The sequence below is a fragment of the Macrobrachium nipponense genome, chromosome 5, assembly GCF_015104395.2.
Source record: "Macrobrachium nipponense isolate FS-2020 chromosome 5, ASM1510439v2, whole genome shotgun sequence".
Classification (NCBI taxonomy): Eukaryota; Metazoa; Arthropoda; class Malacostraca; order Decapoda; family Palaemonidae; genus Macrobrachium; species Macrobrachium nipponense.
In genome coordinates this window covers 108,739,239-108,753,270 of record NC_061107.1, presented here as the reverse complement: position 1 = coordinate 108,753,270, position 14,032 = coordinate 108,739,239, and the positions used below count along the sequence as shown (strand labels likewise).

General features: G+C 45.1%; 2 protein-coding genes across 2 annotated transcripts in view; both read right to left on the bottom strand.

Moving 5' to 3' along the window:
* Positions 1 to 14,032, bottom strand: part of LOC135215580 (small ribosomal subunit protein uS17m-like) — a 222,445-nt gene that overhangs the window by 522 nt on the left and 207,891 nt on the right. Inside the window, exon 4 of the mRNA XM_064250443.1 lies at positions 2,573 to 2,693. Within this exon, the coding sequence (XP_064106513.1) occupies positions 2,573 to 2,693 (121 nt within the window). The remainder of the gene's footprint in view (positions 1 to 2,572; positions 2,694 to 14,032) is intronic.
* The window catches only part of LOC135215315 (piwi-like protein Siwi), a 360,399-nt gene that overhangs the window by 236,026 nt on the left and 110,341 nt on the right, over positions 1 to 14,032 (bottom strand). The gene's annotated exons all lie outside the window — the stretch shown is intronic.

The window sequence follows — 14,032 nt, the reverse complement described above, 5'->3', positions numbered from 1 at the left end:
GTAATTTGGGTGTACTATAGAAAACTCTGTAAAGTGCATTTTTCATAATTACAGTGGACCCCCCATATTCGCGGATTTCTCTCGGAACATTTCCCCGCATTATTCGCGGTATTTTTCTATGAGAAATATCCACAAATTCCTGGTTTTTGTGATCAATTTCATCATAAAATGCACTTTTTGTGATAAAACTTAATAAAAACCAAGTATGAAAATTTTTTAGTGGTTTTTCTTATGTTTTAACTAACTAAATAGGCTGTTTTTAGCGCTTTTATAGGGGTTCCAAACATTCGCGGATTCTAACTATTCACAGGTGGGGGGGGGGGGGGTCTGGTACGCATCCCCCGCGAATACGGGGGGAACACTGTATGTATATTTTGCCGTTTACTATCGGATCGGCGTCATAACTGGAAATAATTTCTAATGTAATTGAACAGCGTCCTAACCTCGGAACATCACAATCCGGGGAATGCCTGTGTACAGAACTAATGACAGGAAATTTAAATTGTTTAGCTGACTGTAAGATACATTCTGGGCATGCATAATATTACTGCAGATTAACCCTGTCATCAGTCGGGTCATGGGATGGAATGGTCTAATGTAAAGCAGTGAAGTTCAAGTTATGGAGGTCACCATGTTCAGTGAATGATCCAAATATGCAGTAATGTTCAATAAAACCTTATTGAGAAGAGTTTTCACAAGTTCACATTAAAGTTATGGCATGAATCTTTCGCAGATTGTACTTAGACACCCAGTCGAAGTGCATTCAGCGAAAGATTCCTCAGACCCTAACTTTCATTTAATCTTGTGCAGATTCCTCTGTTGGTTGTAAAAATTGAAATGCTGTATTTCCATTAAGCATACAAACTAATTCTCATATCAATTTTGCTGAACCCCAAAACAAGCATGATGATATATCCACCAGTACCCTACTAACATTGACGATTCAGATATCCATGGAAAAGAACTTCCAATGAAAGAGGAGTCAAATAATATAATCGAAATGACAAAAAGAAAAGAATACTGGAACAAACCCCACCTAAGGGAAAAAGTGGATATTGAAAATTACAATCAATCCAAAGAAACTCCAGTACACCAGGAGAACTTTTCAAAAAAAGCTATTGTACTATCCTCATCAAGTGGAAATACACAATTACCCTAAATCCCAATCAAACGGCCAACATCCGGACAGTAAAAAATCAATTCATCACTCTACAATTCCCAGCAGATAATACTAATGAAAATCATACTATTAAACCAAACCAAAATATAACTTATCACCCCTCAACCATCCACATGACCCAAATACTATTCCACTAATAACCCCTCAAAACAAGTCTATCACTACAAAAAAGGACCAATAGAATTACAAAACCAGAAATTTCTAAAGCTAAAAGACCCAATACTTTTGAAACACAACTATCACCACCAAATATGCTTCGTCTTGTGGTTGTAATGAATGTTTCATAGGTACATATAACCAACTAGCCACCAAGATACAACACAAGATCTAACCCCATGAATATTCGACAGTACAAAATTCCTCGTTATTCACCAACTGATGGTGGAAAACGGCACAGCAATATATGTTCATAATAGTATCGACTATGAACTTTTAAACATATCAGATAACAGCTATCAAATAATATATGCTGTATAAAAATATGATCACAATTTGTAACTGACAACCAACCAAATATTAGCGCTAATTTCAGTGATCTACCAGCATTAATTAATAATCTACATGAACCCCTTCTTATAATAGGAGATTTTAATGCTCATAGTCCCCTTTGGGATAACAGTCACCCTGCTGACGTACAACACAGAAATACGTATTGGAACATGACCTATGCTGCCTAAATTAAAGAGATATGCCAACTTACTTCTCCAACACCCACTTAACCTTTTCTTCAGTAGATATCTCTCTGTGCTCAGATGACTTAGCTGAAAGACTGAGTGGAATGTCCTGGATGACTCGTATACAATATGTATGTGATATCTTTATGGATTTTAAGATAAATGCTTATGATAAAAGCATACCTAAAACAAGGCCACATCCAAATAAATCCCTTGTCCTATGGTGGACTCCAACCTGAGCAACGCCGTCGAGGCTCTGAAGCCGATATCACATAAACATGAAACAGGTACACACAGCACACACAAGGACAAAGGAAATTGGCGGGACACCGGATGAGCAGGGGCGCATGCACGCTCCTGCGACCAGAGAAGGACTGGCGATAGGTCAGTAGGATGGCGTAGTCTTCGACCCCTGAGGGCATAGGGCTGACCTGGAAGCGGCATATAACCAGAATTTTCTGGTCGGACCCAGATGACATCCCGAAATCTCCACTGGAATGGTTCAAGGTAAGTATCTTGCATCGGAACAAATATAACTTTCACTGGTAGTCATCCCTATTAATGTAATATTGCAATGCACTAGAACTGGTTTCAAATATAACCATTTTATGTTTTAAACGTCAACAAAACATTTACAACTTACTTTTGTGCCCTTATATATTTCTTAAGAATAAAATCCGACTAGTGATAAGGAATAACTAAAATTATAAAGCATTACCTTATGGGTAAAGTCTCTCCTATTTTCTTGCCAACCTCTGTCAGGAGCATTATCATAATCAAATCCACCGTCACTGCCTTCTGCTTTTCCATATAATTCACTACGCAACTTCGTGTGATCTCTGAAATAAAAAGGAAATGAATCATGGTTGAAAATTTAAAAGAGAAGCAATACAGGCAGTCCCTGCTTCCCGTCGGCATTGGTTAACAGTAATTCTTTATAACAAATAGTACACATTTAAAAATACAGTAGTGAAAACATCTTAAATCTATAACTCGCGAGTTAATACAAGAATGTCCTTTGCTCAAGGTCATAGGATTATATGAATAAGTGGGGTGTCTACTAGAATAAACTTGAGTAAAAGCCAAAGAGATATTGAGAGTAGGAAGGTGTAACAGGAGGAAACCCTCTCAATCATACTAAATTTAAAAGGGATTTTGACGTAGGAAAAATCTATTTCTGGGCGAGGACGCCGTGTCGCCCAGTGAATTATGTCTCCTTTAGCACTATTTCTAGTAAAATATTGCTATAATACCAGAGAACTGCTAAATTGGACATGTCAGAACTCTGACTCGCTAATCTATATAAAAGGTGTCGGTATAAACCTGGGGCGAGTGTTAAACACTACCACAGCAACCCCTCCAATTAGCCCTTTCCTCATCAAAAGCCCCTAAATACGGGGAGTTGACCCATAGGTCACACCTTGCTACCCCGTTGAAGGCGTCTGTGACGTCATACTTATCGATAGCATTGAAGCTTGGTGCACAGCAAGGGGGGGTGATTTCACTGGGCGACACGGCTTCCTCGCCCAGAAATAGATTTTTCCTACGTCAAAATCCCTTTTCTGGGCTCGGCCATGTCACTCCGTGAAATTGTACCAGAGAAAATACCAATTAGGATTAAAGAAACCAATAAACAGTTTGCATTTGAAAAAATATAATTTATTACCTATAACATACACCATATAGCAATACATGTGGAAGAAAATTACCCACAAAAAATATAATTACCACATAATTTGTATAAATCTAATATAATACTCAAAATCTAATAACATATACATTTGCTGAGGTAGGTAGAATGTTAATGAGGCTGGCATAAAGGAAAAGATTCATATGACACAAGGACAGCACTATATTGATGATGTAGCAGGGGACACTGGTCTCCCTACTGCTATGGTATGATATTTAAGATCCTCCAAAGACTTAAGGTAATGCTTTTTAAAAACCGAGGGCGACTTCCAACCAGTATACTTCTTCAGATCATCGAAGTTCATATATTTGAAGAAATTTATAGAAGTTGCTATAGCCCGAATGTCATGCACCTTGGGAAATGACCCTGGGCTCCCTTTCTTGATAAAATACAAAATTTGTTGTCTTAATACCCTTTAGAGATATGGTACCACCACCGTTCCTAATGAAGAGCGGGCCTTTGGAATAGGTAGATGTTCTAGATAAATAGTCCTTAAGAGTTTTAACAGGACATAAAAGATGGATCCTGCGGAAGCGGAACGATCTTCCATGGGGACCACCTTACCAAAGGGTCCTCATTCTTAGCCAGAAATTATTTATTTGGTGAAAGCAACACGTCACCCGAGGAAAGGAATTCTATATGCCCTTGGTCCCTAGATAATTATGACAGCTCCGATATCCTGGCACCTGAAGCCAGACTTAATCAAAACAGTGTCTTATGCAAAAGGGTTTGGTAATCACATTTTAAGTTGTCTGTTTTGGAAGCTAACCTTAGAACATCGTTAAGAAACCATGACACTAACGACAGCCTGTGAACGGGCCGCAGACGTGCACATGCTCTTGGAATTGAGGTGAAATAAGACTCGGTTAGATTTATACCAAACCCGAGAAGAAAAATCTTTTTCAGAGCTGGCTTAGTGATTGTTATTGTAGCAGCTGCCAAGCCTTGTTCGAATAAAGTCCTGAAGAAGGTTATAGCCACGTTCATTGTCATTACTTTGATATCTGATTCCTTGAGAAATGTAGACAATTTCTTAACTGCTAAATCATATTGGCGAAGTGTAGATTCTCTTTTGTCTGACTCCAAGAACAAAATGTTCTGTGGATCAATGTCCCCCTACTCTCCTACCTGCAAACTTCATGAAATCCATAAAGTTAGGGTTTCTCTCCTATTGGACAGCATCCCTCCCATCATGCATCTTACGTGGTGAGGTGCCCCCGCTCAGCCACTTCGCACCCGAAGCTTTATCGTACGCATGCGGCATTCGTTCAGTCCAACGATTTCGTTTAGTATCGTAAATTAGTTAGTGATTTCATTGTGCTACTTTATCGTGTTGTGAGAACCTAATTAGTATACGTACTACATACGTAATTTAATTACGTACAGTACATATAGTCATGGGTCCTAAGAAAGTTGCAGAAGTTCACAGAAAGAAGAGAATGCTTTCTATGGAGACAAAGATGGACATAATTAAAAAGTATGAAGCTGGCTTGCGGTTGAGTGTGATCGCTAAGGAATACGGCCGAAATCTGTCGACAATAGGCACCATCCTTAAGCAGAAGGAAGCCATCAAAGCAGCTACACCTTCCAAGGGCGTGACTATTTTGTCCAACAAGAGGAGCCATGTGCATAATGAAATGGAAAGGCTGCTTCTTGTATGGATCGAGGACAAAGAAATCGATGGCGATACGATAACCGAGACGGCAATCTGCCAGAAGGCCAGCGCTATTTTCGGCGATTTGATTGCCCAAGCCGAAGACGACGGCAGAGAGGGGACATCAACGGCAACCCCAGAGTTCAAGGGTTCTCATGGGTGGTTCGAAAAATTCCGTAAACGGACTGGCATCCATTCAGTGGTGAAGAAATGACAATTTGTCGAAAATTGCATTTTTCCTAACTATACAAACCTGAGGTCCTTTAACAATAGGAAGTAGCTAGCGGCAGCTGGAACGGTCGTAAGCTTCGAACAAGGGGAGAACAGTAGTTAACTGCTTGTCCGACAGTCGCGCGGTAAACAAATCACTTTTGCTTTTGGCCCGTGCAAAATACGCAGAGTGAGGGGTGGCATGAGGAGGGACTATATGTAAAGGACCTCAGGTTTGTATAGTTAGGAAAAATGCAATTTTCGACAAATTGTCATTTGTTCCGATACGTAATACAAACCATCGGTCCTTTAACAATAGGAAGACTCACTTCTTGGTGGGAGGAATCTGAGTCTTTTGATGAACAGACTGGTGTTCGTCCATCCCTGGAATGCCTCCCTGGTCGTAAGAGCGAGGGAGGGATCCAAGCCTCTGTCCGATTGATCGGGGTGTGCACCGCAGGATCAATGGTCAAACCTCTGGGCCGAGTACTAAGAGAGAGGCAAGCATATCTCTTCGTACCAGCAAGCAAGAACTTGTTCCTGTTTGCAAGAGGCAACATAAAGTATGGGTTGTCTCAAGCTAGCATCCACTTCCTCCCCCTTGTTGGAGGAAGTGGTGGATATACGCTCCTATCCCTAGTGAAAGGGATAGGATGGGGCTCTGTTGAGTAGCTCGCCTGCATCTCGTCCTTATCCAGCAGGGTGACGACCGTGTCCCTCTACCCCTCTACCCACAGGTAGAGGGGAAGAAAAAGATGGGAAGAGGAGCCAGTCACACTCTCATTCACTCATCCATTCTTACAGTCACACCAGGACTCGATGCTGTTCAGCCTGCGAGGGTCTGGGTTCGCTACACAACGTGTTGAGCAGCCACCAAGGTCCCAAGGAAAAAGATTCAAGGACCTGTGGGCAATATCCCGAAGGTAGAAGGAGGTGCATGTGGTCTGGTTGGACCAGACCCCTGCCTTCAGTACCTGCGCCACGGAGAAGTTCTTGCGGACAAAGCAGCATCTCCTTCGCATCGAAGGCGGTGAAGTCCATTAGGGAGGGGATTGTGAACGACTCGAACCGATCGTCAGGGACCGAAGGGTTCTGAGTCTTCGCTACGAAGTTCGGTACGAAATTGAGCGTCACGGATCCCCATCCCCTGGATGCTTGACTTCGCAGGAAAAGTCATGCAGTTTCCTCAGAGGAAAAGAAGGGAATAGTCACATGACCTATCCCTCTTCTCGACTTCGGTGATGTCCAGTACCCATACTGGTCTGTCCGTTTGCCACGAAGAGTCTCGCATCCTCCTATCCCCATGCAGCGAAGTTCTCGGTAGTGGATAGGACACCGACACTCCATGGTGGGTGTCAATGGTATGGGTACTGTGACAAGCTATTAAGACGAAGTAATGATTGCTCTGTAACAACCAAACTAAGTCCACAGCGTAGTTCGTAACTGACTCGGGCGCTCTGACAGCTGCCGACTGACTGGTTCGGTATCGGAAGTGAGGCAAGTTGTCCAAGCATCCGAGTAAGTCACGTGACCTTCGCCTTTAAAAGGGTTATGACGAGAGACCAAACAAAATAATGTATTTGTTTGTCACCAATGCCGGACGGTGAGGTGATGATTCTCTTAAGGCATGTGCCCAACAGGCGAAAGTCAATTGCCTTCTAGAGACCGAGGTCCCTGAAGGCAAGATATTCTCAAAGTTGTTGAATCTCAGCTAAGGAGAAACAACACTATGTGCCGTTGAAGACGAAGGTAGATATTGAATGCAACCTACGTCTTCACAGACGAATCAAGAGAAGGATTCTCAAGCTTCAGAACCTGTGATTACAAATGACTGAAAACGCTAACCGCTATTTCATTGCTGTCCAGTGAGGAGACGTTGTTGCAATGAAAGCGGGGCGCTTTTCAGTAATGAGAAAACAGGGGAGAGCCACCTGAAGAACTGCTTCTCATGGGCTGAACATTTGGAAGTAGAGCTGTCAGGTCGGAGAGTAGGCGATGTCTTCTGACACATCTGTTAATTCGGGGTGAACAATGAACAATTGCACACCTACGAATACGAGATATTTTGAAGACAAACTCAGATGTCTGCAAAATCATTCGCATTATCGCAGTGCGATGCAGCAGGAGACTAGTACAGACTTCTGTTACCATGCGGTAAACAGAAAGATGAAAGAGTCCAAGAGATATCTCTCTTGAAAATTCTCGCAATGTCGAAGGCGATGGAATCGAGCGTCACAGCAGTAGATGGTCCTTCATTATTGCGAGAATCCCCGTTAATCAGAGACCTAAGTCCATGATTGTTGGGCAGAAATACGGTTCGGTAGTCAGTCAAAGCAGGGGAGAGAGAGACATAACTGACCGTGCATCTCGGAGGCCCAGCTGATACTGAGCTGCTATCAGGCAGTTCAATACGCAGTAGGTGAGCTCTCGCTGACTCGTCATCCTGAGTTGCCAGGTAATCCATTCATTCCACGAAGGAATTCGTTCGGCTAGAACCACCGAGCATAACAGATATGCTCGAGCAATTATATTTAGGCGAAACGAATTTCGGTAAATACAAAAGCTGAAATGGTGTTGTCGTGACAAAACCATAAGTATAAAAAATTGAAACTGGAAACTCCTGGGAGGTTGCAGGCAACCCCGAGTTGCAGTTCAATTAGAATACTTCTCGTCTAAGTCGCAATCCGTAGAGTAACTAGGATATGCGCCTACCCCTCGGACAATTCAACTGCTTAGCATTATCATGTCGCGAGGTTAATATACGTAGTATATTTGTAGGATTCTGAACAACTATCTCCATCCTACATTCTTTTCCTTCAAGAAAACAAAATAAGGATTGGAGGTCGACCACCTTCGATCTCTATCTAAGAGAGTGAAGGAGAAGTCTTCCTCGAAGGAAAGCTTCAATGGTGAACAGAATACCGAAGACGATAGTTCAAGCCAAACTGGATGTTCCCATCCGTTCTTCTCTATTCCAGGTTGGTCGCTTACTGTGAGATACTCTTCTTTCAGCAGCAGTCTTCTTCCCAATGCTAGAAATTCCAGGAATTCGAGCATAGGCGAGGTTCCCGATTATCGCGTAACAATTATCGGGGATTCTCGTCTCGCTCACTTTGGACCGTGGTCTCGCTTAAGTGTTTGGAGATCGTAAAAAACTCGAACACTGAATGCGCTAGAAATTCCGTAGAATTCTAAGCACTCTGCGAAACCCCCCCCCCCCCCCCCCCCCCCCCCCCACCCCCCCCCCCCCGCCCCCCCCCCCCCCCCCCCCCCGAATTCGTCAAACGTTATCGGCTGGTGGTCCTCTCAATTCCCGTAGAAATCGAGGATGGGGCAGGATCCCTCCTCAACGACTGGGGCTTACGTCAGGTAGGACCCGAAGGTCCCCCCGGTAGCGCAGTCCCCAACGTGGGATCCTACAGAGAAATCTCTGTAGGATCCCTCCCATTTCCCTCGTAGCCGTAAGGAAAGAGGGAATGGGGGAGGAATTGATACTTGCTTGCCAGTAGAACTAGCAGTTGGAGAAGAGTAGGAGCAGCCATCGCCGCCTCTCAGTCTGGGAAAACGTATCGTCAGGAAAAAATGTTTTCCCGAGGAGGGTTACGAACTCGCACTGGTGGTAAGGGTCTGCCGCCACTGTGAACATCGTCTGGGTGGGGCTGATCGACACCTGACAGGAGAGAGCCGATACCGTCCTCTGACTCATTCCAGTCCTCATCGAGGTCGAAACCTCCCAGGAGGATCGAAGGGGTATTTAAATACGGTGTCAGAAGACACGTAGAAATGCCGCTGTCGCAGTAGAGGTGGTGGAAGTAGCTTGTTCGACCGGCCAGATCTGAGAGAGCCTTCTTATCCGGAGACGAGAGACTCTGGTTCAAGACAGAATCGGCAAGCTCTGATCGCGGCAGGCCCACTGTCGGTTTGGGTTCCCTCTCGGGCCCCAAAACGACTCAAGCCGAGACGTGGGCTCTGCTGGTGGGAGCGGCGATCCTTCCCAGAGGTCATTGCGCTGACGAATCAGCGCCAAACCTCGACAAAATTCCTCTGGATCTCGGAAGTCATAGCATCTTGCAGAGTAGGAGTGTCAAGCCCCTCGAACAAGAGCATTCAGAGAACCTCCCCCTTAAGGAGGAGGAACTGCGATAGACCCCTCTCGGATTCTTCCTGCCACTTGCGCGTACGTCCTGGTCGGTCCGAAGATCGTACCTGGTACTTACGGCGTCGTGACGGGATCGTGCGGGGCATGCCCCTCACGATCACCCCACTGTGCCTCGCTCTTCCTGGTGCAAACCGAGGAAGTTGCAGGCACGGGAGAGGAAGACATGACACTCCTCTTTCGCTTGCTGGCAGAACCAGCGGGCTTGGAGGGCTGCAGGCGATCGCCAACTTGCAGGCCTAGTCGAGCCGTTTCCCAGGGAAACGGCTGGACCGAGAACAGCGGCCCCGATCTCGTGTGCAGAGGAGCTGCTGCTGGTCCCCCTATCCGCCCGGTCCCTGTGGGAGCGACGGTCAGGAGACCTGCAGAGACCACTGTCGCGGTGAGACCAGTGCGTGTCCTCGCGGCACGTCATACCGCTGGTACCAGCCGAGGCTGGCACCAACGATCGGGAGAGGGGAACCTCTTCCCAGCCTCAGCCCGTGGCTGGTCAGAGACAGTCACGTCTACCAGGGTTACCAGCTGGTCGCTGCGAGAGCGGCCGCTGGCCTGGCGAGAGTCACATGAGCGGCTCTCACCAGCTTCTGCTCCGTGTCACGGTCCTGGCGCCGAGCGAACTCTGGCGCCAAAATTTGGCTATACGCTCTCCCACGGGAGATCGTATACTCGGAACATCTCGCGAACGAGAGACCGAGCCGGAACCTAGCGTAGCGGCAGCACCGCAAACACCAGGCGAGGAAGTACCGGTGGTAGTCGGTACGCCTCTGGTCCCCGTCTTCTTCTTCCTTGCGGAAAGGGAGATGGGCCCTGTTCCCTGAAGAGCAGGAGGACCGGCAGAACCCCCCCGTCCCACGGGAGTGGAACGAGCCCTTAGAAGTTCCCGAAGGAGCCTTCTTAGGGGGGAAACCCGGGTTAATAGCTGGTCGCTGCGAGAGCAGCCACTGGCCTGGCGAGAGTCACCTGAGCGGCTCTCACCAGCCTTCTGCTCCGTGCCACGAACTCTGGCGCCGAAACTTTGGCTGCACAGTCTCCTGAGGGAGAGCGTACACTCGGGATCTCTCGCGAACGAAAGACCGAGCCGGAACCTGGCGTAGCGGCATCGCCGCTAGCACCAGGCGAGGAAGTACCAGTGCTAACCGGTACTCCTCTGGTCCCCGTCTATCTCTTCCTTACGGAAGGGAAGACGGGCTCCGCTCCCAAAGGAGCAGAAGGACCCCCCGACGGGCCCTTAGAAGTTCCCGAAAGAGACTTCTTAGGGGGGGAGGCAGCCTTCTTCTTCTTCGGCTTATGGGCCTTAGAAGTCGAAGGGGAAGAGGCAGCAGCAGACGATGAAGACGAAGATGACACCTTCCTCTTCTTCTTCTTCCTCTTCCTCATCAGCTCACGCAGGACAGTCGTCAGGTCCTCCATCCAGGCCGGAGCCGGGGCTATTGCCGAAGCAACACGGCCCAACTGCACCTGTCCGGAAGGACCTGGGACTGGGGAAGATACACCGTGGGCAGGACCAGCATGGACAGGCGCAGGAACGAGGAGCGACAGGTACAGCAACCAGCTCAGGAGCGGCAGGAACAGCGGCAGCGGTAGACCCAGAAGGGACAGCCAAGCCAGCAGCGGGAACCACATCAGCGGCAGGTACGGCAGGCCCAGCCATCGTCTCGTAGAATCATCGGCAGCCAGCGGGAACCTGGGTACTGGCGGCCGGTCCAGGGGCGAGCTGCTGGAACAGCGGAAGTCTGGGGTAGGCAACACGAAGAACACAGGCGGCGGCGGCATACCCCCACTCGGCACGGCGGCGACCGGCCCTAGTAGCGCAGACGCTGCAGCAGCCCATGGATGCTAGGCACGCCCTGCCACCGCAGTGGTCTATACCTGTCCAAGGTCGTCTCCCACGCACGGGGGGAAGACATGCCCCACCCCGAACGCAAGGAAGACCCCAATACAAAATACAACGAGGAAGCTGAGCGGGGGGCAGGAAAGAAGACGAAGAATCGGATACCAAGGGAGTCACGGGAGAGCTTTCCGACGACTTCCTGGCAGACCTTCGCTTCCCCTACCCCCGCACAGCATTGAAAAGTAATATGAAAATGAAACAAAATACTGCACTTGCGATTCACTTCAAAGAACTTAAAGGGGAAAAGATCAACTCCCGGGTAAGAGCGGAAACTTGATACATAATAATATGATGCTATCATAAAACTTGCGATTTCACTTTCACAGAAAATAAATCTTAAGGATCAATTCTCGGGTAAGAGCGGAAATTGATCCAAATTAAAATTGAAGCAATAAATAAATGAAAATGAAAAGATTACTGCAATTGCGAATCTACTTTCATTGCATTCTATTCATACAAAATAAGAGGCTCGTGTCGAGCGCAATCACGCTCTCGGCAACGAATGCACAGGGCAAAAATATAATGAAAAGAGTACTTACATTTTCAATTACACACTTTCGCCCAAAATACATGACTCTGCGCGAGCGCGCCCGCCCTCGGCACCGAGACATAATTCAAGGGTATCAATTCAAGAAAAGAGAGGAAATCGCCGCATCTACGGCGATAGCTCCATGATGGTTCATTATTAAGTAATGAAAACGAAAACAGTGTACTTACAGTTTCATTTTCAAGTCAAACAAACCATTAGTAGAAAACACAATATAAACAAAGCATACGATGATGAAGCGGGCAGAGAGCGATGACAAACACGTCCTTCACACCCGCGGCCGAAAGCAAAAGTGATTTGTTGCGACTGTCGGACAAGCAGTTAACTACCGTTCTCCCTTTGTTCGAAGCTTACGACCATTCCAGCTGCCGCTAGCTACTTCCTATTGTTAAAGGACCGATGGTTTGTATTACGTATCGGAACAAATTGAAATTGCGTAAAGTATAAAAAAGTAAAAAGAAATGTAAAAATCAAAAAAGACAAAATAAATTTTATTTTATGTTTTTTTGTAAAGTTAAGTGTTACAGTTTTGTTAATGTGTTTTGTAAAGTTTAGTTTGTTTTTCTGACATTTTTTGTGTTTCGTAAATATAAGTGTACGTGTCTGCCGTTTGTCCTCCTCCTCTGCCGCCACTTTCGGAGATAGCCTCACTCGAAAGGTAAGCTTCCACATTTTACGTTACAGTAATAATATTTCTTGTACACTAATATACACTTTATTTACAGGTTTTGCATTTTTATTATTAGGTTACGTATTGATTGGTCCAAATTGTTGTAGTATTTCATTGTTTATAGGTCAATTTACCTTTATTATGAAATTTACTGGGGTGTTTTTGGAGGGCTTGGAACGGATTAGCCATTTTACATGTAAAATGTGGTCCAAGATACGAAAACCTCATGATACGAAAGTTGCCTCGGAATGGATTAATTTCGTATCTCAGGTACTAATGTATATATATATATATATATTTATATATATATATATTGTATATATGTATGTGTGTGTATATATATATATATTATATATATTATCCAATTATATATATAACACAGGCAGTCCCCAGGTTACAACGGGGGTTCCGTTCTTGAGACGCGTCGTAAGCCGGTATGTGTATGTGTGTGTGTGTGTATATATATATACATATACACAGGCAGTCCCCAGGTTACAACGGGGGTTCCGTTCTTGAGACGCGTCGTAAGCCGGAACATTGTCAAAAATCCTAAGAAAACCTTACTTTTAATGCTTTGGGTGCATTGAAAACTATGTACACTGCATTCTTACGGCATTTTTCATAAAAAAAAAAACAAAACTTCAAATATTGATTATATTGCCTTTTTTGTGTCATATTTCATCTGCCAGATGAGCATTGAAGGCGTCGTAACCCTGGAAATAATGTCTGATGAATATAATTGAAAAGCGTCGGAATGTCGTAAGCCGAGACCGTCGTAACCCGGGGACTGCCTGTATGTATGTATGTATGTATGTATGTATGTATGTATATATATATATATATATATATATATATATATATATATATATATATATATATATATATATATATATATATATATATATATATATATATATATATATATATTAATTTTTTTTTTTATACGTAAAATATATATATTACATTCTTCGATTCTGGTACCAATACATAAATAAAAGGAATGCAGGTGACACTTCTCTTTTCGCATACAATGAAATGTCTTATTATTATTTTATCATGCACACATTCAGATATATAAAAATTGTAATAAATATAAAACTAAATATAAAATAAATGCAGAATACTCACTCGTAATCCTGACTCTTCATTCTATTCTTGTTTTCTCCCTCCTCCATTGAAGAGTCTTGCATTTTTTTTCCACTCGACATGACGAGGTACAGGTGGAGGAGGAAGACGCGCGCCCTTACTGCTGATGGACCGGCGGCCCCGTGCGCCCTCCGCTGTCGGTTTAGGGGCACGCTCCAATACATGACCTTAGTTGTGGTACTTTCGGTCACACTCCCTATCCTGCAAAGAGCAA